This window comes from Pyxicephalus adspersus, chromosome 7 (assembly GCF_032062135.1).
Source record: "Pyxicephalus adspersus chromosome 7, UCB_Pads_2.0, whole genome shotgun sequence".
Classification (NCBI taxonomy): domain Eukaryota; kingdom Metazoa; phylum Chordata; class Amphibia; order Anura; family Pyxicephalidae; genus Pyxicephalus; species Pyxicephalus adspersus.
Genome location: NC_092864.1, coordinates 42,347,659 through 42,363,366, shown reverse-complemented (window position 1 = coordinate 42,363,366; position 15,708 = coordinate 42,347,659). Strand labels below are relative to the sequence as shown.

Here is a 15,708-nt window from a genome sequence, read left to right as displayed (position 1 = left end):
CTATACTGTGTTTGGAGAATTTGCAGTTAATGCCTAAAATATGACAAATGGCTTCCAAAAAGTGTATTCCAACTACACTCCAACCCAATATTTATAAAATTGTATAATTGCAATGTAAATTCACCACTTGTCTATAAAATTGTCCAGTTTTCCTGCGAAAACATTTCAGACCTGAACTTGTGGTATCTGGCCACAATGACTACAGCAGATACTTTATAAGTCATGGTCACTGGCTGCCGTTCTACCCATAGTGCATCTTGCTGCTATTTCTTCCCCAGGTAAATAATGCACATGCCCCAGCTATTAAGTTGATCTGAAAGAAAATATGATTCTTCAGATATGGCCAATGCTTCAAATTCTTCAAACCCACATCCAGAGCAGACTGTGGTCCGTGGCTAACATGCTATGTTTTCAGCACTTTGTTGTAAAGTAGCTGTCGTGTGGAACTAGATCAGATAATTTATACTTCTATCCTCACCCCCCCTCCTCAAACACACACACACTTTCCCAAATAATTTATTATTGGACGACCTAGGCGTTGGTTCACAGGTTGTTCTTTCTTTGACCATTTTTGGTAAAACACCTCACAAGACCTGCCAGTTTGGAGATACACTGACCCTGTTTTCTAGCCATCACAGTTTGACCTTTGCTAGTGCTATTAGGTTCCCAAGCCATTTTTCCGGCTGTCAAACACATCACCTTCAAGACATGACTGTTTACCCATTGCCTAATCAATCCCATTCGTTGACCGATACTATTGTAACAAGATAATTAATGTTGTTCACATCCCTTCACTTAATGTTTTGACGGATCAGTGTATGTACCAGCAAGTAGTTTTATGTTTGTTCTGCTGACTTCCTGATCTTTACTCTTGTGCATTCTTTCATTTTTGATAGAAGATGAAAATATTTGGTCAGGCTTTCGGAGTGATTCTCTCCCCCATCTGTTTAAATGGTCTGATCAGACAGAAACACATTTTACATACTGGGATCAGAATGAACCCCTCCCTCCATTCAATGTTACTCCAAGTTGTGTGTCCTTCTCAGGAATGGTGAGTTTTCTGTTGAATTGTCACCTAACGGATACAAACATTTTAACTTTCTGTTCTCCCCTTGTTAGGGTTTAAATGTATTACTGTGGACTCTCAATAAAAAAAAAAAAAAAAACAGAGACCCTAAAGTTCAGATTCTGTAAACTGCCATCTGTGACCTGGAATTAAAATTATTCTGCCCCTTGGAATCACTAACCCAGGAGCTCTGGTGTTCAGTTAATTGGACCACCACTTGCCATGCCACAGGTATTTGCATGCTTGTTTCAGCCGTGTGACTGAAACTACTGAAACCAAAAGTTCAGCAAGTTTCATCCAGACACTTGGCATTCTTTAGAATGTGTTCAGCAATGGCAGTTTACATTATGTCTCAGTGGCAGGATTACTATAACTCTAATTGCATCTGCACATTTTTTTTTAATTCCACTGCAATGTCCCAAAAATGCTGGTTTATTCAGCCACCTAATGCAGCTTCTTTTCATGGGGTGGCAACAGTGCTGCACTTCTCTGCCTAATCCAAAAATAGAAAAATGTTTGGCTGGACATACACCTCACGTTAAAAAATTCATGTCCCCTTATTATCAAGTGTTCAAGGATCATTGCTCAATAACAAACTCCTCATTCTTTTCTTCCAGACTGGACGATGGCATGTTAGGAACTGCACAGAAAATTTGAAATCTATATGCAAAAAGCCTGGAAAAATACAGAACAAAACCCTATCTGACTCTGGGTGTCCACAGGATAAGGTATGTTCCAACATTTGTCATGGCTCACATTGGTGTAAAGCTGTTTATTATGGATTCTTGAAGTATTGCTGGATATGTAGACAGTAAAGTGTACAGTAAACCTTCTTTAAGTACGTTTTATGGCCTTTTTTAATTAAACAAAATACATTTTCTCACATCAACCAGTAAAAGTAAATCTTTTGCTCCTAATTGTTTTATTTGCCATCTGTAAATAAAAAGTATTGGTGATGGTCTGGGACAGGTAGCATTAGTAAGCTCAGAAATGTTCTGAGCATTGCTACTCTTCACCGACCAGTAAGTCATCTTTAGTTTAGGATCACTGTGTAATGCAAACACTTTGCAAAGCTTTTATCAAGCTTTTAACAACTTACTTGAAGCCTTTGATTTGCCTTTAGCTCTAGTTTGGGGTAGGTAAACAGATTGTAATGGAAGTATGTACTATCACTTTAACCTTTTTATATTTTTACTACAGTATATTCACATCACCTGATGCTGCATTTAAGCCTTAGCTACATTTATAAGTCTGTAAGTTTTAAATTGCAAGAGATCATGAGCCACACTAAACAGGTGCATATGTTTGAATGATCCCAGCTCCTGCCAAATAAAAAAAATCAGCCTTGATATATTTTTTTCTGAGTATAATTGCGTAAAAGAAAAACTTTTTGACATGCAAATGATTTAACATCCCTAAAATGCAACTGAAGTTTTTAGTGAAGACAACAAAGCTGCTTTTGGATCTAGCTGAAAGCTTTACAAATGTTTTTGCTACCACTTTGGCTACTCTTAAGCTGCTCATAAACATTGCCCTGAAAATAACCCAAATTTCAGGCCTCCCAGTAGAGAGAGGCACTTCCTAAAAATGGTAGATGTCACTGTCCAATGAAAGTATTCATGATATGCATTTAAGTGAACAGAGGGTACATTAGGGAGCAGAGTTTTCTTGGTGATAAGATAATAGACACCTTATAAGGGAGGCATGTTTTCCTGTAGTATCTGAGATTTGTGACATTTCTCTGTGTTGGCATTGGCTGATCAGCACAGGGTTTCTCAACCAGGGCTCTGTGAAACCCTAATGTTTCTAGGGGTTATTTTTCTCCAGGGGTTCTTCGAGCAATTTGTGACTCTCAGGTCCCAATAGCCATCAATGTTAGAGGCATTCTTCTTGTTGACCACCACACTGAGGTACTTCAAGCTGTGTATATAGTAATCATAGCAGAAGTTACCTGAGGACCCAAAGTTATTTTAAGGAGTACATGGTAAAAAGTTCAAGAAACACTGGGTCAGCTTCCTCCATTTATAACATTTTTTTTCTCCACAGAATTGGAGAAGACATGGACAATATTGCTACCTGATCGATGAGAATGAAGTCACATTTAATGAAAAATGCAATCTCACAATTGGAAACAAGTAATAAATTTTATTTTTTCTGTTTTAATAGTTTCATATTCCAAATCTGATCTGGTTCTGATCTGGTTACAGGAGTCATGACATATGCAGTAGAGAATGAGAAATTACAAAGATCGGTTATTGTGTTAGCCACCATAAAGTGCACTGTCAATAAAACATTGCTATTTAACCCTTTTATGCTCCTAGCTCATTTAAGCCTTAAAGACAGGCAATGTCCTTCTGGGTTTTGCATTTTAGGTCCTAAAAAAAAAAAAAAGTGGATCCTATAAACCAAAAAAATTAAACCAAGTGAACAATGATGTTCTCCTCCTCCAAATAGCCATTATCTAGCCTTGGACACCATTACATGTTGGACATGCACATACTTGGCCAGCTGAGGATTTGGTTAGGATTTGAATCTTTTTAGTACCTGCACCTGTGATCTGTTTTAAAGATAGGAAGGTAAATGAAGATACCAGAGTACTTTTTATTTTGTTTTTGCTTTTTAATATACTTTTTGCTTTACATGGGTCACATTTTACATTACATTGTGCGTCCTATTGTGACAGCCCCCAAAATCCCCTTGATGACCCTTTATGATATAAAATTATGATTTTTCTCTGTTTGCTGTTTCTCTGTTATCATTGTTTAGATTTGAACAGGAGTTCCTAAATAGTTTCATGCGAGAACAACCAAATATTGAAGGAAAGTACTTCTGGACAAATTTAGAAGACATTGATAAATCTGGTGATTATTATTGGAAAACTTCAGATGGGAGGAAAGCCCTCTCGTATTCCAACTGGAACCTTCATGAGCCAGGTAAAGTGACCAATAATTTGGGTTTGAAGTGGAACTGTAGTTATTAATTTTTCCATTGTGTATAGAGTAAGAGTGTTTTTCATATCATCCTGTTTTTTTTGTTTTGGCTTTTCCACAGTAGTTACTGCCCAGGGACCATCTGTCACCAAGGTAGCAAATGAAGGGGAAGTCTCCTCAGTGCAGCACAAGGGGCAATTTAAACCCCACACAAGTTCTAATCCTTCTTTATATTATTGAATAGACTGTTTTAGAGATGGTTTTCTCATAGCTATCTGTAAAGAAAGGGCTGCAGATCTAAACCCCCCTATTAATCCAGAAGAGAAGGAAACTGCTGGAGATCACTTAAAATTTTTTTCCAGTATAATTGAGCCTTGAGTTCCTTGAGCAATTTCAGGTCATTTTAAGCGCCACTAATCATTCTTCCCAATAACCAACCATCATTCTAAAATACTGTTAGCTGTGAATATAATAATTTAGAGTGGGGGTTCCCAAAAGCCCTGAAGGTTATTTCAAGGGTTTCCCATGTTAAGTTCAAGAAACACAGGTGTAAGGTGTATTTAGGTGGAGTAGCATGGTGGCTATGGTCTTGCTATGCTGGAGTTGTTGGTAGATCTGAAATAAATAGTGCCATCAAATTGTATTGTTGGTATAATTTTTCTCATGTCCAAAGTTCATTCATTCATCCTGGGACCCAAAGTGATCACTAAACAGTCAAATTTGGTGACAATGATTGTCTGTGTGAGGCTTATAGGGTTCATGTTCTCATATATTTCTGTAGCATGTATTTTATTTCTTAAAAATATCTATATTTGTTTTTTTTTAGCTTTTTCTGGAGGGTGTGTTGCAATGGCTGGAGGAGAGTCTGTAGGAGAGTCTGTTGGGAAATGGGAGGTGAAAGACTGTAAGAATTTTAAAGCTCGGTCTATATGCAAGCAAGCCATTGGATCTGCCAAAGAGGAAGATGATATAAAACCCAGTTCTATCACATGTCCTGATGGGTGGTTCATTGGATCAGAAATGTTTTGCTACAAGGTATGTTTTACACCGGCATATATTAATAAGATATTGGGGAAAGTAAAGTATAGTCTTTAATTAGTTTAATGTATTACCCTTATCATTGGTGGTCTGCACAGCTGTATTTAGAGGTTAGTATATTACATTTTAAACATAAAATAGGAATACATGTTTAAAATTAAATGGTTTGTGGTTACACAGATGTAAGGACTCTCCACTTCCACAAGGTTACTTTCAGACCCAGTGATTTGTGCTTGGACATCCTAACTCTTGATCTTGAGACTGATTTGTTTGCTCCATGTACTAATACATTATGGTTAATTCTGTTCTTCTATTGTTGGGGGCAAAAGGAAGGGAGCATGTGGGTACAAGAGAGCAGTTATTAGGTGGTCATAAAAAAAAAAAGCAGAATTGATGAGAGGTCTGCCTATTGCCATTGAAATGACATTCATTCCTGTGCATGTGCAGTGTTGCCATCATAGAATGACCTACTTTTTTTTATAGTGAAAGCTGTGCCAAAAAGAAATGGCAGAGGCAATAAAAAAAATAGTCACAAGTATTAGCCATGGTTTCCCTACAGCCTATTTTTCTTTTCCACATTACAGACTTACAAACCCTTTTTGCATTGTGTCTGTGTAGAGTTGACTATCTTTGCTTTCTCTTGTTAGAATTTCTAGCAGGAAAAATCGTGATTAGTGCAGAAGTGGTATCACCAAATCTCCCAAGACTAGCAGTTGGGCAGCAGTGCCTTCGATCCTATACTGCAGATATAGAACTATGACACTGTAGGCACAGGGGTGCCTAGGCACCCTCCCATTTTAATATGTGTGTTTGTTTTCTTAGATTTTCCACAAAGAGAGGCTACTGAGGCAAAGAACCTGGGATGAAGCTGAAGGAATATGTGAGGAGTTTGGTGGCCATCTTATAAGTTTTTCTCATTTAGGGGAAATGAGAGACTTTCACATTTTCCTAAAATCAAGGCTGAGGTATATTGTTTTCCTTTTAAGAAAAAAATAGAAGTGACTTACCTTAAGGGGATTAAATAATAAAATGTGTGTCACTGGTAACCTAGCTATCTCAGTGTTACACTTTTTTTTTTTTCTTGTCATTTTTAAGCTCTAAGGAAAAGCGATGGATTTGGGTTGGCTTGAATAAAAGGAACTTGGGAAGCTGGGAGTGGAGTGACGGTCGTCCTGTAAGTAAACCTCTTATATGAAATGCTTATCAACTATAATGGAAATCTTTATCCCCTTAGAACCTTGTCATCCTGCATGTGCATGTACTTACCTCAGTAGGACTAATTGTATACAGAGCTGAACAGGACAAAAAGAAGTACCGTATTTTTCGGACCACAAGACTTTTTTCCCCCCAGAAGTGGGGGGAAAAAGTCCCTGCGTCTTATGGTCCGAAAAATACGGTAAATCTGTTTTCATGTGACACTTCTGGCTGACCAGATGGGTACGACATTGCTCCTTCTTTTCCGGTACTTAGCATCCTGCAACCTCAACAAGATCCTACTGTAAATTGACCTTTAAGTATTATAACCACAGGGTATTTCACATTTATCTCTGACTTTTTAAGAACAAACACGAATTTGACACTTGGCTTTACTGTGGTTCTGATTGTGTCCATAAGTGACATCACTTTTAAATGTGCTTGGCATACTAATAAGAGTTGTTTTTTCCAAAGATCTCTTCAAATGTACTGGATGAATTTCAAGAAGATGACTACTTCCTGCGAGACTGTGCTGCTTTAGAAGTAAGACTAGAACAAACATAATACCTAGAACAACCCTTTCCCTTTCCCTTTCCCTTTCTTAGTCCTGCCTAATAAAAAAAAAAAGAAAAGGGGCTTTTCACACAATTTTGACAATATGAATTCTCTGATTATTTGCATGTATCCAGTTTAAGCAGGAATTTGATAAACCTTAATATGTTTTCCGCTTTTTCTCCTTCTCCAATCTCAGTGCAGTGTACATCCTGGCTTATCCCTGGAACCTGCTAGATTCCAGGAATTTAGCCAGGTTCTGACGACAAACCATTGGGCTACTCGATAAGTGGGGATTGACCACATGGTACCTCAAAGCTTGTTGGAGTAGATGGCGGTACCAGCAGTTGGGTAGTGAGGGGGATTGTTGGGGTACATTTATTTTTCATTTTTACTCTTTGTATATGTCAGGAATATAGCAAGTGACAATGTGACCTTATACTCGGCTAATCTAGTAAACTTCTCTATATCTATTTTCTTTTGTGTTTTGAATTAACAGATTAATGTGTCAAGGCAAAGAAAAGTCTGGACTTGGCATTTGGAACTTCCTCATGAACAGGATTACAGCCTGCATCCATTCCACTGTGAGGCCCAACTGGAATGGGTGTGCCAGATTGCCAAAGGTGAGAAAATATACACCGCAATGAATGTCAATATTAGCATGGAACTAGTACCAAATTATGCATTTTAAAAAAAAATCAGTCTTTTGTGTGTGTCTGTATGCAAGCAGATGGGTGGGTGTCTAGCAGCTTTTTTTGGTGGGCATACCTGTTGTGTATAGCCAACCTTTTTGTAGCAGGACTTTCTGGTGCTACCACTAGGAGTTACCGAAGAGTGAATCTAAATACATGACACGCAGTTAATTTGATTGGCTTCACCCCAAAATTGACCTTAGACTGTATTAATGACATATGAGGTAGGGACATTAGATTGTGAGCCCCTTTGAGGGACAGCTAGTTACATGACTATGGACTTTGTACAGCGCTGCGTAATATGATGGCGCTATATAAATACTGGTGTCCTCATTCCCATAATCATTTGAGTTGGAGTAACATTATAAGATTGAAATTGTTGATTCCCAAACAGGAGTATGAGAGAAGCTGGATATTCATAGTATGCATTTCATAGAATTCATATATGCATTGAAGAAATGTCAGCTGACTCTTAGAGGACAATGGGTACTCACTGGGGTAAACCTGTGATGTTGCTCTTTAGGACCATTGTATGCATCCAAAAAGAAGTATTACCAGTAACTTATGATTAGGCAGCACCTAATAAGTGTTTTGTAAAATTGTTTAACCCTTCCTGACATGACAGATGTAGTCCTACAAAAACACTCCCGCCTTGTTACACCTCTGTAACATGCAAGCAGGTTGTTGGGATGTAGGGTTTTTGCTCCTTTAGGTGGTAGTTATATACATTCATACCTAAATTTTATAGGTTATATGTATGTTAATGCAGAAGACAAGTTTCACTTAAAAAATATGTGATCCTGCAGGGCTGTAGTGTAGAAAAGGACAGGTGATGTCCTTTATGAAAAAAGCTTTCCTACCTGGCCAATCAAGATGGCTGAAGACCACAACTAGGAAGAGAAGAATGAAAATGGGGCGCCCCCCAATGGGACAGATGAGTACAACAGGGTTTAGTTCCTCTATAATTTAGCAGGTCTTAGAAGTCAAAACTGGAAAAAAAAATCCATTCATGAAGATTTATCTAGGTCATTGTATTTTTAGTAATAGTAACATTTTAAGCAAAATGTCTCCTAAAGTGAAGACAGACTCCCATCTGTGAGTGCTTGTTTCAATTGCTCCTTTCCCCTGTTGGTGTTCCTCTGTATACAAGGGTAGCGTTTGATGGTGAGTGGGGCTCTGAGTGAGAATATTCTTCTTTGAAAGCCATTTCTATGAAGTTGTAAACTTTACACACTTAAGTGACTAAAAATAATAAATGTTGCTTCAACTTTCTAGGTGTCGTCCCAAAAACTCCACAATGGTTTCAACCAGGTAACTTTTTTGTGTTTTTTTGTGTGTATTCTTTGTATTTATTTATGGGGTCATTATTTGTCAATAATGACCCCATAATTATTAGGATGTTTAAGGCAAAGGGATTCTTCAAACCAATATTTGGATTATTGTAGTTAATGTGATTTAAAACGGCTAGAAATATCAATACTGTCATGACTTAATGACCCTGTCGCCAGGTGGGAAAAGGTAATTTTGCAGCCCCTAGTACAAGAAAGAATAATTTCTTATCATAATAAGACGGTGATTACTGGGAGAAATCAACTGCAGTTCCTAGCAGAGGAGACCCCATCCCAATCACCCAGAATTGTATCATATTAAAGGGACCTGGAGCTCCTCAAGAGAGCAAGGTTTCAGCATAATGAGAATCGGGTATTTCTCTTATTCAGTAACAGGTCACTGCTGGATTAATCTTCTCCACCTGGAGTCCAGGTTTATTTAAAAATGGCTGAGATAATGTCCTCTAGCTTTCTGGGTCTAATGACCTATAAACTTTTGAGAGAGCAGGACGGGTGTTTAGTGCTACCAAGCTGGGAGCAGAGCTTTTTTAATGTAACAAACAAACATGGCTGCCAAAACAATATACCAAAATATTGTACAAGTGTCAAACCTAGGTTTTTGTCAAAGAATTTTTATGTTCCTTTAATTTCTACCCTCCATTCTATATAGTGCTTTGCGCAATTTCGAATAACTTTTTTTCCCCATTTCTGTAGAATGGAAGCGTAGAATGGGCCCTGCAGTTGTTATTGATGGCTCAGAGTACTGGTTTGTGTCAACTCCAAGGCTCGGCCACAAAGCAGCTGAACTGTATTGTGCTGTGAATGGCAGTGAATTAGCAGTTATAGACTCCTACAGTACCATGCTTAGTATACAAGATTACATGAAGAAGCAAGGTGAAGATCTGGTAAGTCTTTGGGCTAGTAACATTCACCAACCTACTTCCTATTGGTATAAAGGGAAGTCTGGGTAGTAATATTTACCTTTTTTTTTTCTTTATTTTATTTTTGCAGAGACCAGCAAAAATACAAAAGTGGTGGGTGAAATCTGCAAATGTTAGAAGTCACCACCAGTAAGTTAACTACACTAAAATGATCATTTATTATTGTTCATACATTTTAAACCGATACAATAAAATGTTAGTTACCTTAATGTTCATTTTCCTAAATATTCTGAATTTAATCTTTTACCTCAATTAAGTGAGGGAGTAAAACGCTTGCACTTTTTCCCTAATTATTCTGTATGCTATGCAATATTAAATATCAATTAGACAAAACATTGAATTGTTCAAATATCATTAAAGTTCATTTTGATTGATATTTATGCAGAATGTCGTCAGAAATTGGAATGGACAAAGGTGCTTTGGTTAAGCATCATAGCTTTTTGGTGTTATAATCTATGTCTGAGATATGATGGTAAATATCAAGCAAGTGGCTGATATACTGAAAACTTGTAGCTGATGTGCAAGAATCAATTTAAAAATACCATCTAGGGGAAAAAAATTTCATAGTAGAGCCTACCATTAGTCTCCCTTTTCCACCCCCAGCATTTTTACAAATAAGTATGCTAACTTTTCAAGGGCAACAAAGCATCTCTTTAAATCTTGCTAAATTTACCCCTATCCTAGTGTATCACTGGGCGAAAAGGGAAAAACAAAAAAAGGAAAATTTGCATGTATTGCAGATATGTGCTGCTCCACAAAAATGAAAAAACTTTGTTTTGCTAAGTCATACCCTATAAAAGTGCAATGTACCCAAAGCCTTAATAATAACCTCTAAATATTAACAACAATCTTTCCAAAAGAATATTTAGGCCTTTAACATATTAAGACCTACCTTGTATAGAAATCAAGAAGCTCTTCCAGCACTTTAATAATAGTTCAATGGTTCTGCCGTGACAAAGGACAAGATTCTGATTACATCTCATCTAGGGATTTACTGTGGGGGGAGTTCAGGGTTTTTATGCATTGATGTAGTTTACTTTCTGCTCCAGAATTTTTATTGTCTCTCATTCTCAGGCTTATCCTTCATCGTATTCTTGGTAGATCTTACAGTGACTGTTCTTTTGTATCAGCCCTAAGCTATTTTCCAGGTATGATGCCCACTTTGCGGTGGTTCATGAACAGTCCCAAATGAATATGACAAATCACATTATCTGTATTAATTTACAATTCTGCTTCCCGTAGAGTATTTCCAACGTGTTGACTGCAACGAACCACTTCCATTTGTATGTAAAAATCAAAACCTGTCCCTGCTGGAAACTGAAGCATCTCAAGGTAATACCTCTATTGGAAGTTGCCCCACAAACTGGACCACATTTGGAGACAAGGTATATAGTATAGGCATTTACTAAAAATTTGCAGCAAATAAAATGGTCTGTATACCACTTTCTGGGCCCCACTTTCTTCTCTGTACCATTTCACTAACTGATACTCTCACCTTGCAGTTTTCCCTACTTCTCTTTCCTCTATTGTTTCAGCCTGTATCAAAATATCCAGAGTCAAAGCCTAAAAGAGAGATGTGATGTTACATCAATGGTTGGTACTTTGCCAGCTGCTTGAACAATTGCACCACTGTGCTGGTTCATAAAGAATCAGCATCTGCATGTTTGACAGCTATCGGAAGTAAGCTGTACTAGTATAGCTTACTTCTGGCCCCATTCATTCCCTAGTCTGCCACAGGAAGATGCTCCAATGAAGCTTCTCCTGAGAGGTAGCGATGTCTGGCCTGAGAAAATGGTAAACGCACCACCATCTTACCATAGGTGTGACCCCAGCCTTAGGGGTCAGGGGATCTCCTTATAATGTGACATTATTTAAGTTATTATATTGATCATTAGAATGGCTTTTAATAATGCGTCCCAACCACTCTCTCCCAGTTGTGCATTGTCATTCTGTCACATTTTCTACTGGTGGACGCTGTAAACTTCCTTGCCAATGTTCGGAAGCAGGACAATTGGACAAAAAGTGTCCAGTTATGGTGTACATGTACTTTAAAATGTATCCTATCCCAGAGCCTTAAATATAATTTATGCTGTAGGTTACCAATCCTTAGATGTGGTGGCTGCATTATTTTTTAAATATACTTTAAAATAAACATATCGCTTGTAAAAAAAACATTCTATCAAAACCTTCCTGCAAATGTAGTTTGTGATTACTTGCCTCTCCAGTAGGCAGTGACTCCAGACACATCTGTCAAAAAACTAGTACAGCCTCCAGCGGAAACTTTGGATCCAACACTACTTTGGGAGTGTTTAACAGATTGTTTCATAGTTTCAGTAGTTCACCCCTACTGGGCTCTGTCACTTATGTCGTTTAGTGTTAAAGGGCTCCGCAGACTTGAACGTAAATGCAGAGAAAATCCACTTACTAACAGACTCATAACTTTAATATGAACCTCACTACTATGTGCTAAATCTCATAATAAACCCTCCTATATGCTGAATTGGGAGAGAGAGTTAAATGTATCCATCAATGATGATACTTGGAAGAATATATGGACAAACACTGCTAACTCTTCAATCAGTATCAATATACTGGAAGATTCATACAAAATCTTATACCGATGGTATCTTACGCCATCTCGTTAGCTAAATTTGCTCCTGACTATTATTCTAAATGTTTCAGAAAATGTATTAAAGAAGGTACTATGACCCACATTTGGTGGTCCTGTTCAAGAGTAGCAAAAATATGGATTAGAGTCTATAACAAATTAATCTTAAACGAAATCCACTCGAAGCATTATTAAATAAATCTATTTCAAACATACCCAAAACAAAAACTGATAAACTTCATCTTTTGTGCTACAAAAATGACTATTACAAACTCTTGGAAAACATTCTCTATCAGTTATAAAGTAGTAATTCAGAAAATGAAAAATATTGCAAACAACTTATATTATACAAAATACAAATACACATGATAAATTTCCAAAGATCTGGGACCCGTGGATAAACTATACTAAATTAAATATAGATACTCTTTCTATATAATACAGTTATATATATACCCCCTCTGAAAGAATATTTCATTTTATTTTCCTCTTCTCTTTTACTTATTTCTTTAATTATCTCTTTCTTATACGTTATATTTATTACATTATATGCATTTATTTTTCTTTTCCATTATAACCTAAATTATATCATTTCATGTTATTTCATTTTTATTGTAACAATGTATCATTTTATTGTTATACCTTGTAAAACTGTTACAATAAAATTATTGTAACAGGCGTCAGCAGATTGGGGTTCTGTATACTGGCTGGCAGCCTATGTCAATTTGCTTTTATTTGATTTAAGTGGGTTTTGAATTTCATTACATTAGAATAAAAGACTAAAAGGAAGTCAGGTTATGTGTACACAAATTTCAAACTGATATCAAATGAGAACCCCACTGGTACAAGCCCTAATCTAGAGGAAAAGAGGGTCATCCCCTGTGACTTTTTTCAACAGCAGTGTGCGTGATCTGATCTACCCTCCTTTCACATCAGCCGAAATGTTTCAGCCTCCAGCTGCTGTTGTGCTTGTAGCATGACACTAGCCAATGTCATATCCAGTGATTGCATATGAAATCTTCACACATTTTTATGTGGGGCAATGGTAGGATAACACCGATGAATGACATTATCATCTTTTAACAGTGTTTTTTAAAAGTCCCTCCAAGATATTTGAAATTCTCATCTGCCAATGAATACTGCATGAAATTTGGTGGATTGCTTCCTTCAATTTTAAGCCAAGGAGACCAAGGTAAAGTGTGACTGCTTCTGTTATCTTTTGAGATTATGATTTTTGTAAATTCCTCATTGGGCCTTTTTAGGTTTGTCATGATATTCTGAATGGTACCCCAATACACCTTCTCAGTGCAAAATACTGTCTTGCAACCCTAACTGAACATGTAGTAATGTAATTTTACACTTTATAGCTGAAATGGCTGGTGTGAATAAGCCCTAACTGAATGGAGTTGAATACTGGGGGGTAAACCATGTTATAATTACTGTGCATACAGCATAATCCTGCACCTTCCCAACCTCCTGCTTCAGTGGGCAGAGAGGTATAGGACAATATACTAGTGGCTGCAGGAACAAGTGTTTTATAATGTGATCATACCATCCTTTTATTGAGTTTTCCAAGAAAAGCAAAGTGCATTACTTACCCTTTATTGCCCACAAACCTTTCTTTACTACCTTTCCAGTTCTAGGCCCAGGGTTTTTACTTATTTTACATTGTTCCTTTATCGAAGCACAGATTGTATTCAATCCTGTGACATCACCAGGTTTGTAACAAGTTGTGTTTATGAAAACCCTGGGAACTACATCTCCCAAAAGCCCTTTGCTTTTATGTGTGTGTGTATATGTGTATATGTGTGTATGTATGTATGTATGTATGTATATATATATATATATATATATATACTATTTAAGAAAGAACAGAACACCCAGCATATATTTCTTACACTGTTGATGTTTTGTCAGATGTACACTAGCAATACTGCCTGAACCTCAATGTGATGCACACATTTTTTGAAGTTTTAAAAAATATTGCATAACTGGATCACATAGGGAGCAGCTACACAATGGTAAAATATACCTCCTTGCAGGCTATATTTCTGGTGGTTATTGCACGTGGTACTTCAACACTCCAGAATGTCCCCACCGAGCCATTATGCTTTCTGTAAACAAGAACTGTTTTAGTGTGGAAGTCCAGGTAACAGCAACATTTTTACACATAACCTGTTTTAACATTCTTTTGTAGATTTTATTACCTATTTTAGTTCAGGCTTGAATCAAAAGTTTTGGATTGGTCTGCGGCTTGCCTTAAACAACCAGCAAAACACCTGGGTTGATGGATCCGGTGTCTCTTTCTCAAACTTTAACCCGATACTACAGGCAAGGTTCAAGAGGTTTGAGTTTGATGTAGGTATCCGGTTTATAAATGGGTAGTTTAGTTGTTTGCGTTTTCGTTTGCTGTTCATAATTGGATATTTCCCTTTGTGCAGCCATTTGATAAGGATAAAAACCAGCAGTGTGTGTTCTTGCTGAATAATCCAAAGTCGCCATTTGTTGGAACGTGGGATTTCACAGCTTGCACAGACACGCAATTTGTGACATTATGCCAAAAAAACAGAGGTAAGAATGTTTGTGGCTTTCCTTTTCTGAAACATGGAGGTTGCCACCCTAACCGCAATTGTCTAATATGCTCACTGTAGCTTTACTGCTTGGTACAGACTCCAGATCAAAAATACAGGCCCAATGACTACAGTGACAGCTTTGCAACTATCATTTTTTACCAGAGATTAGCAGTGGCACCCCCTGTTTCTCCTATAACTGGTTTGCTTTATTCTCCCACTGATCTCTCATTTTAAGTCCACCAAACGCATTACAGATGCATCAAAACAAAAGTTATTTAATTTTTTTTCTGTAGAATGTAACCACAGCCTGCTGTAGAGAAAGACCTTGTTATCTGTGTATAAGCTAGTTCCAATAGGCACTGTGCAGTGTTAGAGCTGGAGCCCTCAAGTTTGAAGTTGACCTTTGCTGGTTGTAAAGGTATGTTAAAATTTGATTCAGCAAGGGGTGTGCCAGATCTGCCTGATGATGTTGGCCAAAAATAACAGCATAACTGAATTTTGACTCAAGGAATGTTACAAAGAGCATTTTCTTTTACGGCCTTACAGTACCATTTACTCAAATACAGTTTATAGATAAAATATTAGATTACTATCAAGTCAAATACATTAATGTAAAAAGTACACCTTATGGAAAATTTTGCTTATCGAAAATTTGATGTTTTCATATCTGCATGTGGCATCATCCAACAGCTCTCCAAGGCCCTCAAAGCTATGGATGCTTAGGAGCTTAGCAAGTTGTTGAAGAAAAATTTAAATTTCATTACACTGGAAGGAAAATAACTTGCA

General features: G+C 37.2%; 1 protein-coding gene across 1 annotated transcript in view; it reads left to right on the top strand.

Moving 5' to 3' along the window:
• Positions 1-15,708, top strand: part of LY75 (lymphocyte antigen 75) — a 59,476-nt gene that overhangs the window by 22,065 nt on the left and 21,703 nt on the right. Inside the window, exons 7-23 of the mRNA XM_072418221.1 lie at positions 897-1,051; positions 1,684-1,794; positions 3,113-3,201; positions 3,833-3,999; positions 4,823-5,031; positions 5,857-5,999; positions 6,130-6,208; positions 6,703-6,771; positions 7,280-7,403; positions 8,748-8,783; positions 9,515-9,705; positions 9,812-9,870; positions 10,816-10,889; positions 10,984-11,126; positions 13,436-13,541; positions 14,547-14,707; positions 14,791-14,920. Of these exons, the coding sequence (XP_072274322.1) occupies positions 897-1,051; positions 1,684-1,794; positions 3,113-3,201; positions 3,833-3,999; positions 4,823-5,031; positions 5,857-5,999; positions 6,130-6,208; positions 6,703-6,771; positions 7,280-7,403; positions 8,748-8,783; positions 9,515-9,705; positions 9,812-9,870; positions 10,816-10,889; positions 10,984-11,126; positions 13,436-13,541; positions 14,547-14,707; positions 14,791-14,920 (2,046 nt within the window). The remainder of the gene's footprint in view (positions 1-896; positions 1,052-1,683; positions 1,795-3,112; positions 3,202-3,832; positions 4,000-4,822; positions 5,032-5,856; positions 6,000-6,129; positions 6,209-6,702; positions 6,772-7,279; positions 7,404-8,747; positions 8,784-9,514; positions 9,706-9,811; positions 9,871-10,815; positions 10,890-10,983; positions 11,127-13,435; positions 13,542-14,546; positions 14,708-14,790; positions 14,921-15,708) is intronic.